The sequence below is a fragment of the Etheostoma cragini genome, chromosome 7, assembly GCF_013103735.1.
Source record: "Etheostoma cragini isolate CJK2018 chromosome 7, CSU_Ecrag_1.0, whole genome shotgun sequence".
Lineage (NCBI taxonomy): Eukaryota > Metazoa > Chordata > Actinopteri > Perciformes > Percidae > Etheostoma > Etheostoma cragini.
Window position 1 is genome coordinate 25,824,494 of NC_048413.1, and position 18,418 is coordinate 25,842,911.

The 18,418-nt window shown below is 42.4% G+C and overlaps 2 protein-coding genes across 4 annotated transcripts; both read left to right on the top strand.

Moving 5' to 3' along the window:
• The first annotated feature begins 671 nt into the window (after positions 1–671).
• Positions 672–8,868, top strand: pofut1 (protein O-fucosyltransferase 1). Its single transcript, XM_034876897.1, has 7 exons — positions 672–851; positions 1,462–1,583; positions 2,506–2,688; positions 3,392–3,504; positions 4,339–4,531; positions 6,117–6,359; positions 7,859–8,868. Exons 1-7 carry the CDS (start codon positions 713–715, stop codon positions 8,051–8,053), a joined length of 1,188 nt encoding a protein of 395 aa, XP_034732788.1. The 5' UTR covers positions 672–712; the 3' UTR covers positions 8,054–8,868.
• Positions 8,869–9,157: 289 nt separating this feature from the next.
• kif3b (kinesin family member 3B) lies at positions 9,158–18,178 on the top strand. 3 transcript variants are annotated; one of them, XM_034876896.1, is made up of 9 exons: positions 9,158–9,266; positions 10,136–11,629; positions 11,873–11,974; positions 12,601–12,723; positions 13,427–13,545; positions 14,421–14,537; positions 16,633–16,738; positions 17,105–17,310; positions 17,423–18,178. In XM_034876896.1, exons 2-9 carry the CDS (start codon positions 10,142–10,144, stop codon positions 17,526–17,528), a joined length of 2,367 nt encoding a protein of 788 aa, XP_034732787.1. In that variant the 5' UTR covers positions 9,158–9,266; positions 10,136–10,141; the 3' UTR covers positions 17,529–18,178. The 3 variants fall into 3 exon arrangements, with proteins under 3 accessions (XP_034732787.1, XP_034732785.1, XP_034732786.1); XM_034876894.1 differs by having other exon boundaries at positions 9,172–9,330; positions 17,423–17,666; XM_034876895.1 differs by having other exon boundaries at positions 9,172–9,284; positions 17,423–17,666.
• The last annotated feature ends 240 nt before the right edge of the window (positions 18,179–18,418 follow it).

The following is an 18,418-nucleotide window of genomic DNA, read 5'->3' on the forward strand; positions in this document are numbered from 1 at the left end:
CTTCCGTGTTATATGGAACCATCCATGTAGTATTTGGACAATTTGGATGAAGAAATCTCAAATTTTTGATGTAGAAACCCATCTGTTGTCTTTGGGTCGAATTTGACCCATTTTCAAAGAGTGTCTAGATCGGAAATTTGTTTTTCTTTCAACCAAATTTCCTAAAAGGAACAGGGATGGTTCTATAAAAAACGCTCTTCTAAAGTGAAGGGAAGGATAAGTTCACTACTTTCATTGTAAATTGTGGGTGTTTTATTGAATTTTACAATATATTTTTGCTTCTTAAACTCCAAAATTAGGTTTAAAAAATGTTGAAAAGATTACAAGTTATAATCAGTCAAACAAAACCACAAAAAACGCAACAAAGACCTAAGAAAAAAAGCATCAGAAACGATGAAAAAAAAAAAAAACTAAAACAAAATTTAACAAAAAGTGCAGGAAACTAAAAAAAAAATGCACATTTGTTTTTGTAGAAAAATGTGCTAACATTTCTAAGCCGGGAGGTCAACACAAGGGTTGAAAACGGGTCAAATTTGACCCCAGGACAACAGGAGGGTTAACCAGAGATGCGGCGTCACCATCACGTGGCTCCACCATTTCCGGTCCACCAGGTGGCAGCAGAGGTGTCCGATGCGCGTTTGAATTGCTCAATTAATCCAAAGAAGAAGCCGACTTAAAAGCCAGTGCATTCTGGGATAAAAAATGAACCACAATGGCGGTTAAACAAAAAGCAAGTTGTGCTCTTACAGTGATGTGGTTGCTGTTATCGCTTCTACTCCAAACTTGTTGGACTTTGGCCGAAGAGCTGAAGTGGGATCCGAATGGCTACATTCTGTACTGCCCGTGCATGGGTAAATGACTCTGTGTAGCTGCATTCTGTAGTTTAACAAGAGCAAAGCTAGCGAAGCCACAACTCAACGTCACTCATTCCTAAGATGAGAGTGGTGTGTTCTGTCGGCTAAAGCACATATCGCCTAAATATGAACCCGGACGTATGTCAGACTCTGCTAGCAGTTCAGTAGGCAGGACTTGGTGTTACTTAACCGCTGGAGAAGATGCTCCAATGGCTCGTTAGCAGCTTACTGAGAGGCGCTTGTGACACCTGGGGTGCAACCGTAGGTGTTACGGTAATAACTGCAGCTGTTGCAATCCTGTTATTAGCAGGTCACTCAGAAGCTATTAGAGATCATATAGCGCATGGTATACGGATGTAAACACCCCCCCAGTCTCTTAAGTTTCCATTTTCTTGTCATGAGAAGCAAAGAAAGTGTACTGTTGAAAATGAGAGTATAATTAGAGTATGTATATATTAGTGTGTATATTTCTGTTTTGGTTGATATGTGTGTGTGTAAGCACAGTGTGAGTAACGATGCTCCAAAGACAAATTCCTCGTATGTGTCCTCATACCTGGCGAATAAAGCTGATTCTGATTCTGATAACGCGCCTAATGCTATTGTTCAGGTCGCTTTGGGAACCAGGCAGATCACTTCCTGGGATCTCTGGCGTTTTCAAAGATGTTGAACCGGACCCTTGCAGTCCCTCCCTGGATAGTGTACCGACACCACACACACCCTTACACCAATGTGAGTAACACACACCGACAACCTGTCCCTGACTACAACCACACAAATGTACTTGATTGATTCTTAGTACTTAAGGAATTAATAAGGCAAATATCAGTGTTGTGAAAGAAATGAGGTAGGTTGACTAAAGGTAAAACCTTAACATTACACTGTAATAGCACTGTATTGCAGCTGTATTGACTAAACACAGAAAATTATAGTATTTGGTCAAGAACATTGTGATATCGGATTTTCTCCCTGTCGCCCGGCCCTTGTACTGCTACTACTGCTAGTACCAATGTACTGTGCATGGCACATTAAAGTTGTACAGTAAGATGCCGGATTATATGTATATTGTATGAATTATACATATATACAGTAGTAAGGAGCCACTAATCTGACTACTTTTTCAGTCCTGATACCTGGGATTTGGGTATCATTCTTTTATGTGTTAGGTAACATCAAGTTTGACTTAAACATTACTTTCCTTACTTTCTAAATACATTGATACACATTTACTGAATTGTTTTTAATAAATCATGCACCAGCAACTTGCATCGGATCGGTGCATCCTTACTGAAAAGTGCAAAAGAAGAACAGGCCATTTTGGAAAGATTGTGATAACAGATGTTATGAGTGAACATTTGCTTCCAGGGAAACGTAGGAGCCCCTCTACCCAACATACAAGGGCCACTTTACATTCAGTGTTGCTTTGGGATTAGAGCTGGGTGATACGGAGAAAATAGATAAAACTTGTCATATTACGTTATCCAAAATATGAGACGATACCCAGCCACATATATCGGTATTATTATCGATATATTGCTCAGCTCTGTTTGGGATAGGTTGACAATAGCAAAAAAATGAATCTCTTCACCGAACTTGTCCTTTAAACCTGAGTTGGACCGTGCTGTTTTATTCCGTTCGGTTCTTTTCTGTTCAGGTCCATGTTCCCTACAGTGAGTTCTTCCAACTGGAGGCCTTGTCTGCCTACCACCGAGTGGTCAGTCTGGAGGACTTCATGGAGAAGCTGGCCCCCAAATACTGGCCCTCCAAAAAAAGGACAGCCTACTGCTTCGAGACTGCTGCCCAGCGGAGTGCAGACAAGAAATCCTGCCCCATGAAGGTGAGTCCAGTGGAGTAGATTATTTAAATGTTAGTGTCAGGTAGCTACAAGGAAGTATGATTATCTGATGACATTGGTTGCTGCTTGCAGATTGTCTACTTATGTGTCATATCTCTCTTCTGAAAGATTTGAAATAGTAACAGGGTTTCTGCGGGGGTCTAAAACGGTCAACCTTTTAAAATTTTAATATGTTAGGACCTAAAATGTCTTTAATTTGATTACGTATTGTGTTGTTGGTCTTAAAGTATTTAAAGCTGGTCTTAATTTTCCTACTTCCATGGATCGCTGCCTCTAATGCTCATTGAACTCCACTTGTATATATATATATATATATATATATATATATATATATATATATATATATATATATATATATATATATATATATATATATATATATAGGTCTTAAATTTCATTCATAATGGTCTCAAAAAGGTCTTCAAAAATCTTACATTTTACTTGGTGAAACCTGCAGAAGCCCTGTATGCTTTGTCACTTTCAACGAAGCATAACTGAGCTTTCTTTGAAAGCAGATAGAAACTCAGCGTCTTCATCAATAAATGATGGTGACTGCAAGTGAACCGGGTGAGGGCGAATGCTGCCCTCTGGTGGCCCGTAGACGGACACTCATAACTATGACACAACTGTTACAGTTTAATGGCTCTTGATATGGACAGATTGACAGTTCTGATTAATTTTTTAGGATGGGAACCCATTTGGTCCTTTCTGGGACTACGTTGGCGTGGAATTTGACGAGTCTGTCTTGTTTGGTGGTGTTTCTTTTAGTTCCTACCACCAACCTCAGTGGATGAAGAAGTGAGTACATGTTCAGTAGCCCCACTCTACTGTAGGCACATTAAGTATTATCAGAGATGAGACAAAACAAAGAAAACCACGCCTTCATGAGCAGCATTGCTAGCCTTAACATTATAATTGACTGACGCCCCCTTTCCACCAACGCAAACCTATTTCTAGTTCTGGGCTGCTGTTCATTTGAAGTTGGTTCAACTGACCAACCTAAAAACATTAACGTCGCTGTATACATCTATATGTATATACATGTAAATACGTCTCCGCTTTCCATTCCTGCTTCCAAGTTCTCAAAACTCCAACTTTTTAATGCATTTTCCTGAGTTTTCGGCACTCCTTTCCAAAAATTTTACGAAATTTTTCATAGTTTTTCACTATGTTTAAAAAACAAAACACACAATTTTTTTCATATGTGTGTGATTTGAGACATCTCAGGTTTTGAATTAAACGACAAACACAGACCACCACTACTTTGATTTCAGGTCTATACCAAAGCTCTGGTTTTTAGTTGGTCTTGCTGGTCACGATAATAATCCCGTCCCCACCCCTGACGTCATTAGTTTTTGGTTCTTAACCAGCAAAGACTTGGTGCCGCTCTGGAACCAGTTTTCCTGGCTTAAAGCTGGTTCTTTGGCTGTCAAAACCCAAAGAACTGGTTAGGGATTAGGCGCCAACTCCAAACCGACCTTTGTGTAAGACGGGTATGACTGACGGTATGACGGGTATGACTGATGGGTATCTGAGGTTTTAATTTTCCATTGATTTTTTTTTGATCGGTGATTGATTGGTTTTTTAGTGGTTAACAGGGGGCTTCTCCTCATGCTTCCCCTGTTTGAAAAGGTTTCCTCCCTCTGAGCACCCTGTGCTGGCGCTGCCGGGGGCTCCGGCCCAGTTCCCAGTGATAGAGGAGCACGTGGGCCTGCAGCGCTACGTGGTGTGGTCAGACCAGATGGTAAAGGAGGGAGAGGAGCACATTGCTACCCTGCTGACCAGGCCGTACGTTGCCATTCACTTGAGGATTGGCAGTGACTGGGTGAGATGTTCTTCACAACTTATGTTAAGGTTTGGACACATTAGGGTTGTCATCTCTCTCTCTTCCATTTTCACATTTACTCGTATGCTCACAAACAGGCAATCACGCATCTTTTTTTTTTTTTTCGAGCTTCTTTCCCAAAGTTCATCTTGTCCCCACAAGCACAGTTGAGAAAAATCTTCTTCCACATGAAAAGTACCTAACGACCTAAGTACTCGTTCATTCAACGTTCAACCTATAATCCTTGTTAAACTTCTAAAAACTACAATCAAATTTAAGATTTTCTCAACAACAATCAGGTGAAAGAGACTAATGTAGGCGTCTAGCTCCGTAGACTCCCATTCATTTGCACTCGCCTGAGATCACCCCCTGTGGATCTCTGGTGGTACGGCAACCAGATGCGGTACAATGGGGCTTGACAGGCAGTGAACAGGCTCTCCGTAGACGGGCTCTGCCACAAGGCTACCCACCAACTGGAAGTCCAACAATCTCATCCAAAACCGGCAAAGTTGGCAGCGGGTTCTGTGTCCATAGCGCAGTCTGATGCCTCCATTCCGCAATATAATGGAAGAGTAAATGTACATTTATGTGTAAACATGTAAAACTCCCTGCTAGCAGGCCTATTTCTAGCATTATCTTGGCCACTTCGGACATTGCAAGAAATGTTGTCTCCTCAAAAAGGAGATAACCGCACCCACCCTGCCGTTACAAGCCGAAAACTCAGTTTTCCCAACAACAGCACTAACACAGCCTTTCTAAACATGTTTCCAAAAGCTCAGTTTTTAGTGACCTAAAACGCCATTTGTGGGTGGGTGAAAGGCCAAATTGATAGAAACAGCCACGTTTGTCATACAAAATGCCCAAGTACCTGTTGTAATGTGTAACTGTAATGTGGTGTAACGATGGTCCGGTGTGTTTTTATCCTTGGTGGGACAGTTATTGTGCGGTCTGTATTTTGACAGTTTGTGGCTTTTGCTCTGTTAAACTTCCCAAGAGCAAAGAGTCTGGATTTTAAGTTACCTGGTCAGCCATGTGTTGTGCCACCCCACTAACACAAGCCTGAAGTAGAATTATTTAAACACCAACCAGTATAAAGGAGGAAAACTCTAGCAGTGAATAGAACGGTTTACAGTCAATGAAAATTACTACATAATGTTTTTAGAACCGCGACATCTGTACACCAGCCTTTGTTCATGTAGGAGCAATAGTTACGTGATCCACTCAAAGGCGTTGGGAGCCCGGCAGTTGTAGTTTACTACCCAGGATGTGCTCACAAAGCCAGGTTTTGGTGAAGTACAGATCAGCGAATCTTGAAAAAAGGCATTGCGTAGTTTGAAATGCCCGCTGTCGCAGCGCTCCGAGTCGCTTCCCCTGTCGTGGTCTGCGGCAAATCCCATAGAGAGCTGCTGCTCCGTAGAACTGTGTTAAAGTTTGTCCCTGGTAAATGTATTTGGAGAGAGGAAGCTGAAAACTGAACAAAGAAAAACTGAAAAAGTACCAGAGACCACAATGCTGAGCCTTCCAGCCACCGTCTTTATTTCTATATTATGTATTATTAAATCCTTTCGTTAATCCACCCTTACAGCAAAATGCCTGCAAAATGCTGAAGACTGGCGACGCAGGACCTCACTTCATGGCCTCCCCTCAGTGTGTCGGCTACAACCGCCAGACAGCCCTGCCTCTCACCATGACCATGTGCCTTCCTGACCTGGAAGAGATCGGCAGGGCCGTCAAGCTGTGGACGAAGAAGACCTTCGCCCGCTCTGTCTACATCGCCACTGACTCAGAGTCCCACAGTAAGGATATTGAAAAGCTCCTCAAGGGCAAGGTGGGTTTGTAAAGCCTCTGTTATGCCTTCACAAGTATGCCATGACTCACTACTGCTTTACAATCTGCACTAGGGCTGTAACCATATGCGTCATGAAACCAAAATCGCAACACTCAGATCCATAAACTCGTGTGTTGAGTGAGAAGACAGAATTGCAACACACCTCTTCCAACTCCCAAAGTTATCTTTCTTGTCCAGATCCAATGTTACCACATCTTTGTATTACATTGGTATTAGTCCTTTTGGTGCCTTATTCCCATTTTGTCTGGTAATAGAATAGAATGCCTTTATTGCCATTATACACAAGTGCGGTACCTGTGCAATGAGATTGAAGCAACCCCTTTACAGTGTCGACATGAAATATAAAAATATAAAATATAAGAGTACAGAATATAAAAATGTAAAGTATAGGTAGTGCTGAGAAAAAAGAGAGCAGTCCTGAGAGCAACTATATACATATATAAAATAGCTTTGTATATACATTGTGTGAAAAGTAGTTAAGTATTAACAACAAATAAATACATATTGCACTGTATGAAATTACAGGTAAATGTAGCTTACTGTAAAGCTGGCTGGGGAGATGACTGTGGATGTGTCTTGGGCCGGAGGCTGTAAGAAATAAAAAATTGAATTAATAATAGTGGATGGTTGCTTGCTAGCTGGGGGGGGGCGACTGAGGATGTGTCTTGGGCCGGAGGGTGTAATAATAATGGATGGTTGCTTGCTGGGTGGGGGGGTGACTGTGGATATGTCCCGGGCCCGGGTTGTTGTCAGCTCTCATCCCGACTGAAGCCTCGCAGCACCGGGAGACTGAGGCAGACAGACAGGGCTGTGCTAGCTAGCAAGTTAAATTACCATTAGATTAGTTGTTTATCTATACAGTTACCATTACTGATGAATTCGTGGTAGGCCAACGTTGTTAACCGTGGTCAAAACAGTCATACTAAAAATAACTGAGCTTGATAAACAATGTCATAACCTTACGTTACCCAACAAGAACGACCTAGCATTAGTATTAGCTACTTGCTTGTCAACAAGCCCTTTTACTGTAGGACAGTAGGCGCACTTTTCCTCTTTGGTCCCCCTACAGGTTGGGAGCCGAGTTGTCCATTACTGTTACATTAATAATAATAATAATAATAATAATAATACATTTTATTTGTATTTCACTTTACATTTCAGCAATCTCAAAGTGCTACAGAGCATATAATAATGCAATTAATCAAAAAAAGTAATTAAGTAATTAAAAGATAAAAAGATCAAGGACAATAAATAGTTAAGAGGAAAACATATAAAAAACATTGGAAACATTACTTGAAGGTACGAAAGAATCTCTGGTGTTGGATCGATCAATATTAAAATGAATCAATATCAATAAACAAGGTCTCTGTTGTATTACTCAGTTGCAAAGTGGGATGTAATCAATGAAAAAAAGTTGATGTTTATACTGCATTTCCTCACCTGGTTGTTTACTTGTGTATTTCATTCCGGCTTTTCAGGTGAAAGTGGTGAGTCTTCAGCCAGACTCGGCTCAAATGGACCTGTACATCTTAGGCCGGGCTGACCACTTTATCGGCAACTGTGTCTCCTCTTTTTCCGCCTTTGTGAAGAGAGAGCGGGACGTCCATGGCCTTTCATCCTCCTTTTTTGGCATGGACAAGCCTGGGAAAGTAAATCACAAAGAAGAACTCTGAGCAGAAGAGTCACACGGTTGTGTCCTGGATGTTGATGCTGGTGGACTGTCATGAGGAGGCGAGGGAGCATGTGGAAGGCAGTCAATATTTATATAGGACGTGATGGTTCTTAATGGCAGGTTCTTTTAGAGTGGGTTTTAATCTGTGAAAAAGGGGGAAGGGCTTTTAAAATCTGATGCAGCAGCTACTTTTACCAAGAAACCCTTTAGTTTTGTCTTTATCCTACTTAAAAGTCCAGGATTTGAATGTGTCCTGCTCAAGATTAGGCTTCTACTGCTTTAGCTACCGCCACAGTATGTAGCTGCAACCATGTTTTACAATCCAGACATGTTAGCAGGTGACCTTTAGTGAACCCTGGGAAAGACGGCAGTGCCAGTGGTCATGTTCTCTCTCTCTCTTTCTCTGTCCACCTTTTCATCTCTCCATGTCTTTTCCAGCTTGCTCTTTCCTTTCCTCTCTGCCCTCTATTCCAAGAAGAGCACAGTAACTGATCCTCCTGTACAGACTAATTATAGTGAGGAAAAAGGACACTTTCCACCTCTCAATTTACCAGGACCAAAAACTAATGTAATGTGTGGAACCCTGTAGTGAATGTTGTGGGGGCAGTATTGTTATTCGGTGAATGTGAACACACGTTTCAGGGATGTTTTGGGGAAACAAAGAGTTGATTTGCTCTGGTTGAATTGATTAAATGCAAGTGGGGGTGTGTGGCAAGCTAATTGTGTTCCTCTGTGTGAATGCAATGTTTTGGAAGTCAAATGTTTTCTATAATGTTTTTCACCAATAAAGTGATGCACACTAATGTTTTAAAACCAGCAGCCTCAGTCTGTTTACCTCCCTGACAGGAAGCTTAGCTGTGAGTACAGTTGAATCAGCTGATATACTGAGCTATGTTGGACAAGCTTGTTGACATGGTTGCCAAATATGCTACTATACTTTCCATTTGTGTTCTTAAATCATAATGCATGTATTTGGCTTGCCACTTAGTTATTCACAGTTAAAGATTTTGCGACTGTATACTTAACAGTTATAACGTTACATACTCTAGCTCAAAATTACACCATTTATACGGGTGACTGTTTTCACCACGTCCCTTTTGGGGAGGATACAGTGCTTGAATCTGGCAACTTTGTAACCGGGACCGTTGTGGGGATGAGCAACGGCTAATGGCTGACTGGGAGTTCTGGATTAGCTAGCTAACGTTGGCCAACTGGTAAATCTTTAACGACATGTATGTGTGACCGGTGGAAAGCTGTGTTTGTATTGCATGGGTGAATGTATGTAATGTTTTTTTTATTTCTGTACGGCGATATGCCGTTGCTGTTAGCTTTAGCCAGGTAATGCTAACGTTACCAGACTTGTAGCTTAGGTTACCGGTGTGTTTGTCGTTGCTAGACCGGTCTTGAGTTCTTGTTATGGGCTGCATTTTACACAGCTAAGCTAACGTTGGTCCGCTAATTAATCAACTAAGCAGCTATTAAGCCACGGTTTATCGACATGCTCTGGCTGACAGAGTGCTCACGACGGCTGTCACTTGATAACATGGAATTCCAACGTTGACTAGCTACCGTAGGTAACATATAACTTTAGCCATAGTTGCTGGTTACCTAACGTAACGTTAGCTAAGTTAACGCTAGCTAAATAGGTGTAGTGGTAGCCTACTTCGGTTATTTTCTAGCTAACAGAAAAGTGAGTTACTGTGTAATGTTAAATTCTGCTCCTCATCTTCGGCAAGTAACATTATGAAGAGGTTATTCATTTGGACCAATTATAGTTGGCGTGCTGTGTTTTGTGGCATCTGGAAAAATCATATTCCGCTAACGTTAGTGTTTCCACGTACAAGACCTTGTCAAGTCCACGGAACATTGAGCTGCAGTACAGGTGTTAGTGTCAGGTTAGCTAGCTAACTAACGTTATATCTTTGCCCAAGACTGTCAATAGCTTTGTATTACATCAAGCTTTATGAGTCTTCCAGTTTGTAAGTAAAAATGTGTGTGATTCATTAACCATCAAGGTTTTGAGTCACCATCATAATTGCCATTGCAGGTTGTTACTAATCATTGTATGTGTCTTCTCCACCAGTTTTGGATGTGTATTGGTGAACTGTTCCTGAAGCTGCACTTGGAAGACAGAGCCTACAAAGTGCCAAGCCGTGTGGGTTGGTGTTCCCTCTGCAACATGTCCAAGAGCAAGAGCTCTGAGTCGGTCAAGGTGGTGGTCCGTTGTCGCCCCATGAATGAAAAAGAGCGGGCAGCTAAGTTTGAAAGGGTGGTCTCTGTTGATGTCAAATTGGGCCAAATTATTGTCAGGAACCCCAGGGAGACTTCAGTCGGTGAACTCCCCAAAATCTTCACTTATGATTCAGTCTACGACTCAAACTCCAAACAAATAGATTTGTATGATGAAACCTTCAGGCCCCTGGTGGATTCAGTTCTACTTGGGTTCAACGGGACCATCTTTGCCTACGGGCAGACCGGCACAGGGAAGACATACACAATGGAGGGAGTGAGAAACGATCCAGAGAGGAGAGGGGTGATCCCTAACTCCTTTGAGCATGTTTTCACACACATTTCACGGTCCCAGAATCAACAGTACCTGGTGAGAGCATCATATCTAGAAATTTACCAAGAGGAGATCAAAGACTTGCTCTCCAAAGACCAGTCGCGTCGTCTCGAGCTCAGGGAGAGGCCTGACACGGGTGTGTACGTTAAAGACCTTTCGTCATTCGTCACCAAGAGTGTGCGGGAGATTGAACATGTCATGAATGTGGGAAACCAGAATCGTTCAGTGGGCGCCACCAACATGAATGAACACAGCTCCCGTTCTCACGCCATCTTTGTCATCACTGTTGAGTGCAGTGAGTTGGGTGTCGACGGGGAGAACCATATCAGAGTTGGCAAACTGAACCTGGTGGATTTAGCCGGCAGTGAAAGGCAGACCAAGACCGGCGCTCAGGGGGAGAGACTTAAAGAAGCCACAAAGATCAATCTGTCGCTTTCGGCTCTGGGGAACGTCATATCAGCTTTGGTGGACGGAAGGAGCAGCCACATCCCCTACCGAGATTCAAAACTCACCCGTCTGCTGCAAGACTCTCTGGGGGGCAACGCCCGCACTGTCATGGTCGCCAACATTGGCCCGGCATCCTACAACGTGGAGGAGACCTTGACAACGTTGCGCTATTCCAACAGGGCGAAGAACATCAAGAATAAACCACGTATCAACGAGGACCCCAAGGATGCCCTGCTCAGGGAGTTTCAGGAGGAGATCGCGCGGCTGAAGGAACAGCTGCAAAAGCGCTCGGGAAAGAAGAAAAGGAGGAGGCAGAGGAGGAGGGATGGGAGCGACGGTGAGGATCTGGAGGAAGGCGAGACGGAGGATGACGATGAAGAGGGGGACGACAAAGGGGATTACTGGAGGGAGCAGCAGGAGAAGCTGGAGCGAGAGAGAGAGGCCATCATGGAGGATCATAGTCTGGTGGCTGAGGAGAAAGTTCGGCTACTTAAAGAAAAAGAGAAGAAAATGGAAGATTTGAAGAGGGAGAAGGACGCAGGAGAAATGCTTGCCGCCAAAGTGAAAGTAAGCACATTTTTCCACACTAGGTGTGTTCCTGTACATCCAAGAAATATCCGATTAATTTGATTTCAGATGTTCAGATGTTGTTTCATTTGATTCAAGAAATGACTCACAAGTCAGATGTTCTCATAAGTCAATAGACAAAGTTTTTTTCATTTTCACGAGAAATTTATTAGTCAGTTTCTCCACAATGCGTCTTGAAGTGGTTTCATAATTATTATAATTTTTTTTCCCTTCTCAATCCAGGCGATGGAGAGTAAGCTTCTAGTAGGGGGGAAGAACATCGTGGACCACACCAATGAGCAACAGAAAATGCTGGAGCTGAAGAGGCAGGAAATCGCTGAACAGGTACCCCAAACATCTGGAAAATGTAACTTTACTCTCAATTAGAGCTTATGGTTTGAAGGTCACAAATCACACAGTCACAGTTTGGATTCTATCCCGATTCCCGTGAACTTTAAACTATCCACTTGCTCCACCTCAGCTCCATTGATGTAGACATGGCACATGAGTGTGTGTCTTTGCCTCGCTTGTTTTGCTGATGTTGAGTATTCCCACTGCGATGTCCCTGAGCAAGACACTTAACCCCTAGTTGCTTGTGCGACCTCTGACATGTTTAGCAATTGTAAGTTGCTTTGGATAAATGATATGTAAAATTTCACGTCCTTTCCTCCAGTTTTGGATTCCTCCAAGTGGAAGAAGCTTGTAACCAGTACACCTGGGTCCTGATCTTCAACCGGGGTTAAACCATTCGAGACCAACATGTTGCTTTCAAGCTCAAATAATCATTTTATTTCTCATCCAATTCCTTCAAAGTTATGACAAACTGTTGGCGCGTCAACATGATACAAGCTGTCTGTGACTGTCGTGTTTTCTATCTTAACTGTATACCAACATGACAACCTTAATTTGAATCACAGCTTTAAATGAAAACCGAGGTTTGAATTTCAGAATGTGCTCTTCTGTGTTTCCAGAAACGGCGAGAGCGAGAGATGCAGCAGCAGATGGAGAGTCGTGACGAAGAGACTCTGGAGCTGAAGGAGACCTACAGTTCTCTGCAGCAGGAGGTTGACATCAAAACCAAGAAGCTGAAAAAGGTAGCAGCTGCAACTCCGGGCGGTCTAACTAATGGCTGACTCTCCTTTCCTCCATCCACACTGGCACAAAACACAGATTTCTGCATGCGCTTGCAGTCCTGTTTTAATTTTGAAAGCCTGATAGGAAATTAAAGCGTAACTCTCGCCAAAATGCAACCCAGGGTCTTTTTTTGATAGTACCCGAGTCAAACTTTTGTATAAAAGCATATTTAGGACATAAGCACCACTTTTAAGATTTAGCATTTTCTCATTCTTTTGAATGGGAGTGCTAGGGACACTTTAATGCTAGCCTCAAAATAGCTATTTTTAAAACACTAAGAAGGCTCGACACAACACAAGACTTTTATCGAAGGATCACCAGGGGCTCCACACAGGAACTCTAGCTTTGAGAACGTTGTTTGTGTACACAGAGTTTACCAAAAAGGTTCCCGTCTGTGCCGCTACGCGTGGGTTGCTTCTTTCTATGTCTTTAAAATGTACTATAATGAAATAGACAATAAAATTAAGACTTTAATTAATTGGAAGAAGATTGCCTTTGTGTTTCCTTTTTTTCTATACTACAATATTATCTTTGTGAATTTGCATGTCCATTATTCCTCATGACAGTCAGGCAGGTGTCTAAGCCAAATTTCACACTTTTTATTTCTGAAAGTCATTTCCATTATGGTAACCCTGGTTTTCTCTCTCCTTCTTTGTCCTCTAGCTGTTTGCCAAGCTGCAGGCAGTGAAGGCAGAAATCCATGACATCCAGGAGGCGCACATCAACGAGCGCCAGGAGCTGGAACAGACCCAGAACGAGCTCACCAGGGACCTCAAACTCAAGTATGGAGCCCGCATATCATACTGTTGGCCTGGCAGAAAGACATTAATCAATATTATATCTATTAGGAACACCATCTGCTCTGCCAGAGAAGGGAACATTTACTGTAACAATGTCCAACCGCCATCTGATTTCATGCTGTCAGACGTAAACACTGACATAATTAAGATTTTTGCCAATTTTTTTTGCAAAGGGATTGGCAATGAAAATAATCTATGTGCTTACATTTACAGATTGTTCACACCAAATGCAAAGCAAACCTTTTCGAACAGCGTGATTGGAGTCAATGCAAAAACACACTAAAATTTTTCAGGTGGCATGATGATGTGTTGCATATCATCTCTGAGATTCACCTGCATAACGTAGCCCTGATGGATCTGAACTCCGTTCAGAGAACAAGCATTTTAAAAATAGTTTTCTTGTCATGAACACCAAACTTGCAAATCTGGAATTCAGATTTTTACCCGATCGGCATCTGGTATAAATCGCTGTAAAAAGAACAAAACAACAAAAACAGGCTATTTATGACGATATTTTGACACATATCTAATCTAGCACGTGCCATAAGAGCCAGTCGGCCGGCCATTCATGCATTTGCGTGAATCTCTGTAGATTAATGACTAAACCTGTGTAGGCTACACACAAAGAAAGAAATATGCATTCTTTTTTGTCAGATTTATAAAGCCACACATACGCCTAGTTCTGTTTTATTCATCACTGTGGATCTGGTCGCACAAGCATGATCTTAATTTCCACTGCCACAGTTAGCCATAAATGGACGTAGAAATGCTCTTAGGGTCCCATGAAATGTCGTCCTTCTGTCTGTCTGTCTGTCTGATACTGCCTTTGTCTAATTGCTTGCTTGTTGGTCTTTCAGGCATCTGATCATCGAGAATTTCATTCCCTTAGAGGAGAAGAACAAAATAGTCCACAGGGCTTACTTTGATGACGAGGATGAATACTGGAAAACGAAGCCCATCACCCGTATAGAGGAGTAAGATACAGAATAATCCCAATAATCAACATGCTTTTTGTACATTCTTCATCTGGTTAGACGTGCTCCAACTTGGTTATGTGTGTTGCGTAAAAGCTTTTAAAAAGAGAATGAACAGCTTGAATTATCAATTAAATATGAATGTGTTCAAATCAAATGTTTACAGGTGGAGTGTAGTACGATTTGTAGCAGTATTTCCAAAGATGTTAAGTTTTAAGTGTTATTTACAGTTCAGAGCTTTTGCCGTAGTCTACGTAAGTGGCCTCAAGTTTATACTTGTGCGTTGATTTGTGTCGATCTCTTGAATAGCGTGTGTGTGTGTGTGTGTGTGTGTGTGTGTGTGTGTGTGTGTGTGTGTGTGTGTGTGTGTGTGTGTGTGTGTGTGTGTGTGTGTGTGTGTGTGTGTGTGTGTGTGTGTGTGTGTGTGTGTGTGTGTGTGTGTGTGTGTGTGTGTGTGTGTGTGTGTGTGTGTGTGTGTGTGTGTGTGTGTGTGTGTGGTAGAGCGAGTGACGTGATTAGCTTCGGAGCGAGTAGTGTCTCCCCTGTGCTATCTGACCATGGTGGGAAATCTGTAGCAGGAAAAGTTAACCCTCTCCTTGATTTCATGTTGTTTATGGAGAAAGAGGACCAGGAAATGAGTGGGGCTACCGAGCCGAGGCCGAGCGGCGTGCGTCGCCACAACGTGTAGTTACATTTCTTGAATAATTTGATGTAGCCACGGCATAGCTGTAATGCAGAACCTAGAATCACACGTAATAGGTATGGCCCAACGGGAGGAGTCCAACCTGCACCATTTGTCCTTTGCTTCATCCATTTAAAAAGGGCAGGGAAGGGAAGGGGGAGGGCAAAGTTGGTTGTTTTTGTTTAAGTTGTGGGATAGCTACCTGGGAGAAATAGGTGCAGGATGGGATTTGGTACCGTTTGTCTAGTTCATTCAGAAGCTTCTCGAAGCCTTTTTTGTCCACTGTGTGCGTGGGCATCATGTCTCTGGCCAAGTAATACATTTTGACATTGGTGATTTCGGTATGTCTCACGGGTTCTTGTCATACGTTGTGCCACTAGAAAGAACACTTGTTCGTGAGAAGTATTTTGTGCATTGACTACAACAGTTTTTTTTTTGGGGTAGTATCACGCACTCATGATTCGTTCCGTTTTGTTTTCTTTATCTATTTCTTCATGTACACTGTCACTCTGCCACACAGTCAATGGACGGCACACACTGCTCCACGAAATAACCAAAATATTGCATACTTATTGTGATACTTTCAATATAATATTGTGCAGCGTGATATTGCGATAACAATATTAAGTTGATATATCATGAACCCCTAGTGTCGATAGGGGGGCAATGCACATTACATACACATTTTTGCAGAGATGCCCCGATCTGATCTGATCTGTTGATCATTGACACAGATATTGACCATATTTCTTGGCTTAACATAAAATCCTAAGAAAGAATTGTTGATTAAAGCTTGATGAAGGAGAACAGCTTAGAAAATAAGGACTAACATTTCTAATGTTATTCGATGTGTTGATGAGCAATAAGAAGCGATGTGGAAACGACGTGGTTGTATTGCTCACACTGTTCAAACTGTTGATAGCCGTTTCCAGTATTTGCCCGACAAGAGCAAAGGCAACGGAGCAAGTGAGCCATGAAATACGATCAGGAACTCATTTTTCTGATTATTCCGACACCGCATGAATGCAGTACAAATGCTCTATCTCGCAATGTTAATTAAGAAGAAAAATAATTAGTGTATCTGCTCGTTGATTCGTATCTGCTCCAAAATGTAAAACCTTCTTCCTTAGCCCATGTTTAACACTTCCAAGTTTCCTAAAAAACAAACAGGGTGGGCTGTGTTTTGTGGCAGCGCTTACATTTCCTAACCACGAGAAGAATCCGATTTGAATATTAAGCAATAGTTGCAGATTTAAGTTGCATTACTAGAATACTCAGTACAGGGTTTTTTCCTCTATAGTGACTCTATATTGCTCTATATATTCCTCTATATTGCTTCATTTCATGACACATTAATACTGTTTTCCACACAATCCTGTATACACTGTCTCATCCCCTGTGTGTCTGCTTCAGTGACCATCAGATGATGACCAGGCCTTTGTCAGCGGTTGGCTACAGAAGACCACTGAGTCAGCATGCTCGCATGGCCATGATGATGAGGCCTGAAATGAGATACAAAGTAAGCTGCACATCCTCCACTCCTTTTTGCATGTATTCCCACAAAAACCTCCAGACAAAAAGTCTACATAGATAAACAACACATACTCGGTGGTCTAGCATTTCCTCATCCAGTTTCACGGATTACACCAAATGGTGCAAACAATGCAATGCAGCATAAACCGTGTAGGTAGAAGTGAATGAAATGCACAGGAGTCCAGAGCCAATACATACAGTGCAAATATGAATGCAATTCCAAAATGCAATATATGGATATTTTAAATGCTCTTCTTTAGCCTTTTGACAATATATGTTCATTTTTGTTGCCAACACATAAAACTGTGCCTTATTTGACTTGTCTTATACGAGTTTGCTCTGTTCCTCCCAGGCTGAAAACATCATGATGCTTGACATGGATCTGCCCACCCGGACCACTAAAGAGTATCAGGAGCCGGTTATCGCCCCAACGGTGGCCCGGGCTCTGGAGGACGCTCTTAGGGATGAGGATGAGATCCAGGTGGATGCCTCAGGCTTTCACAGCAGCTTGGGATCAACCCCGCCCGTCAGCGCCAGCCTCAAGAAAACCAAGTCTGGGTAAGGCAAACTGATACCTTCAGCTGTCCAGGCCACGAGTAAAATCCATTTTCAAGTGGCAAATACTGCCCACAGACTGTTTAACCCTCTGTGTTTGCTCTCTGTCACTCAGTCGACCAAGAACAGGCAAGAAGTCGAGCACCCCCACCTCTCCATTCAGCCCCTCAAGTCCAGGATCCCCGCTTTACCCACAATCCCGCGGCCTGGTGCCCAAGTGACAGCTTCTACAACTAATATCACCACCAATCTCTCTTTTGCACCTTTCCACTTTGGGACTCAACTTTAAGAGAAAGGGTTTTATGTCAGAATATTGGATTAAGACTAATGCTGCTTTGTAGGTTTTAACTGTGACCACACCACTTATTACTGCTGTCAATAGTTTTTGAAACCCCTCCTCCTGAGTCAGGACGACACCAGGACAGCAGCCACGCATGAAGCGTAATATCACTCTACACTGTCACCTTTCCCTGCATTTGGCTGAATGTCACCGATGTCTTAATATATATATATATGTCACAATGTTCTTAATGTGTAGAAAGAAATGATGGACTGCAGTATTCCCATGAACCTCTTCTCCCCGTCTTAACAAATCTGTGTTAGGTGTAGCCCTCTTACTGTGGACATAGGTGGGAGGGGTGGTGGGGTGGAAGTGAAGACACATGGACTGGGTAGCCACCTAATCCACTCTCACTAAGTGTGTGTGTCCACATATGTGTCCAGATGTCTTTACGTCAAACGTTTCAGTTGATGTCCAACAGCGCAGTTCATTTCCATTGTTGGAGCGCTGATGATGTCAGAACAGAGCTTTAAAACCTGTTTGTGTTGCGTCTCAAAAGAATACTTAAACATTTTGGGAAATAAGCTTATTTGCAATTTTTTAGCTCGTAAGACCAGAACATAAATAAAATACGTGTGGTTTTGCTTAAGATGAAGCTAGAGGTAATTAGCTTAAGACACCAGGAAGTCAATGTGGCCAGCCCAAAAAAAACAAAATGGTCCCAGCAAACATCTCCCCAAAAACCACAACATGTCTGCCCCCCATTTCTGTTTATTAGATGAAACAAATTAGATACAATGTGTTAATTGGTAGGTGAGGGGACAGCGCTAA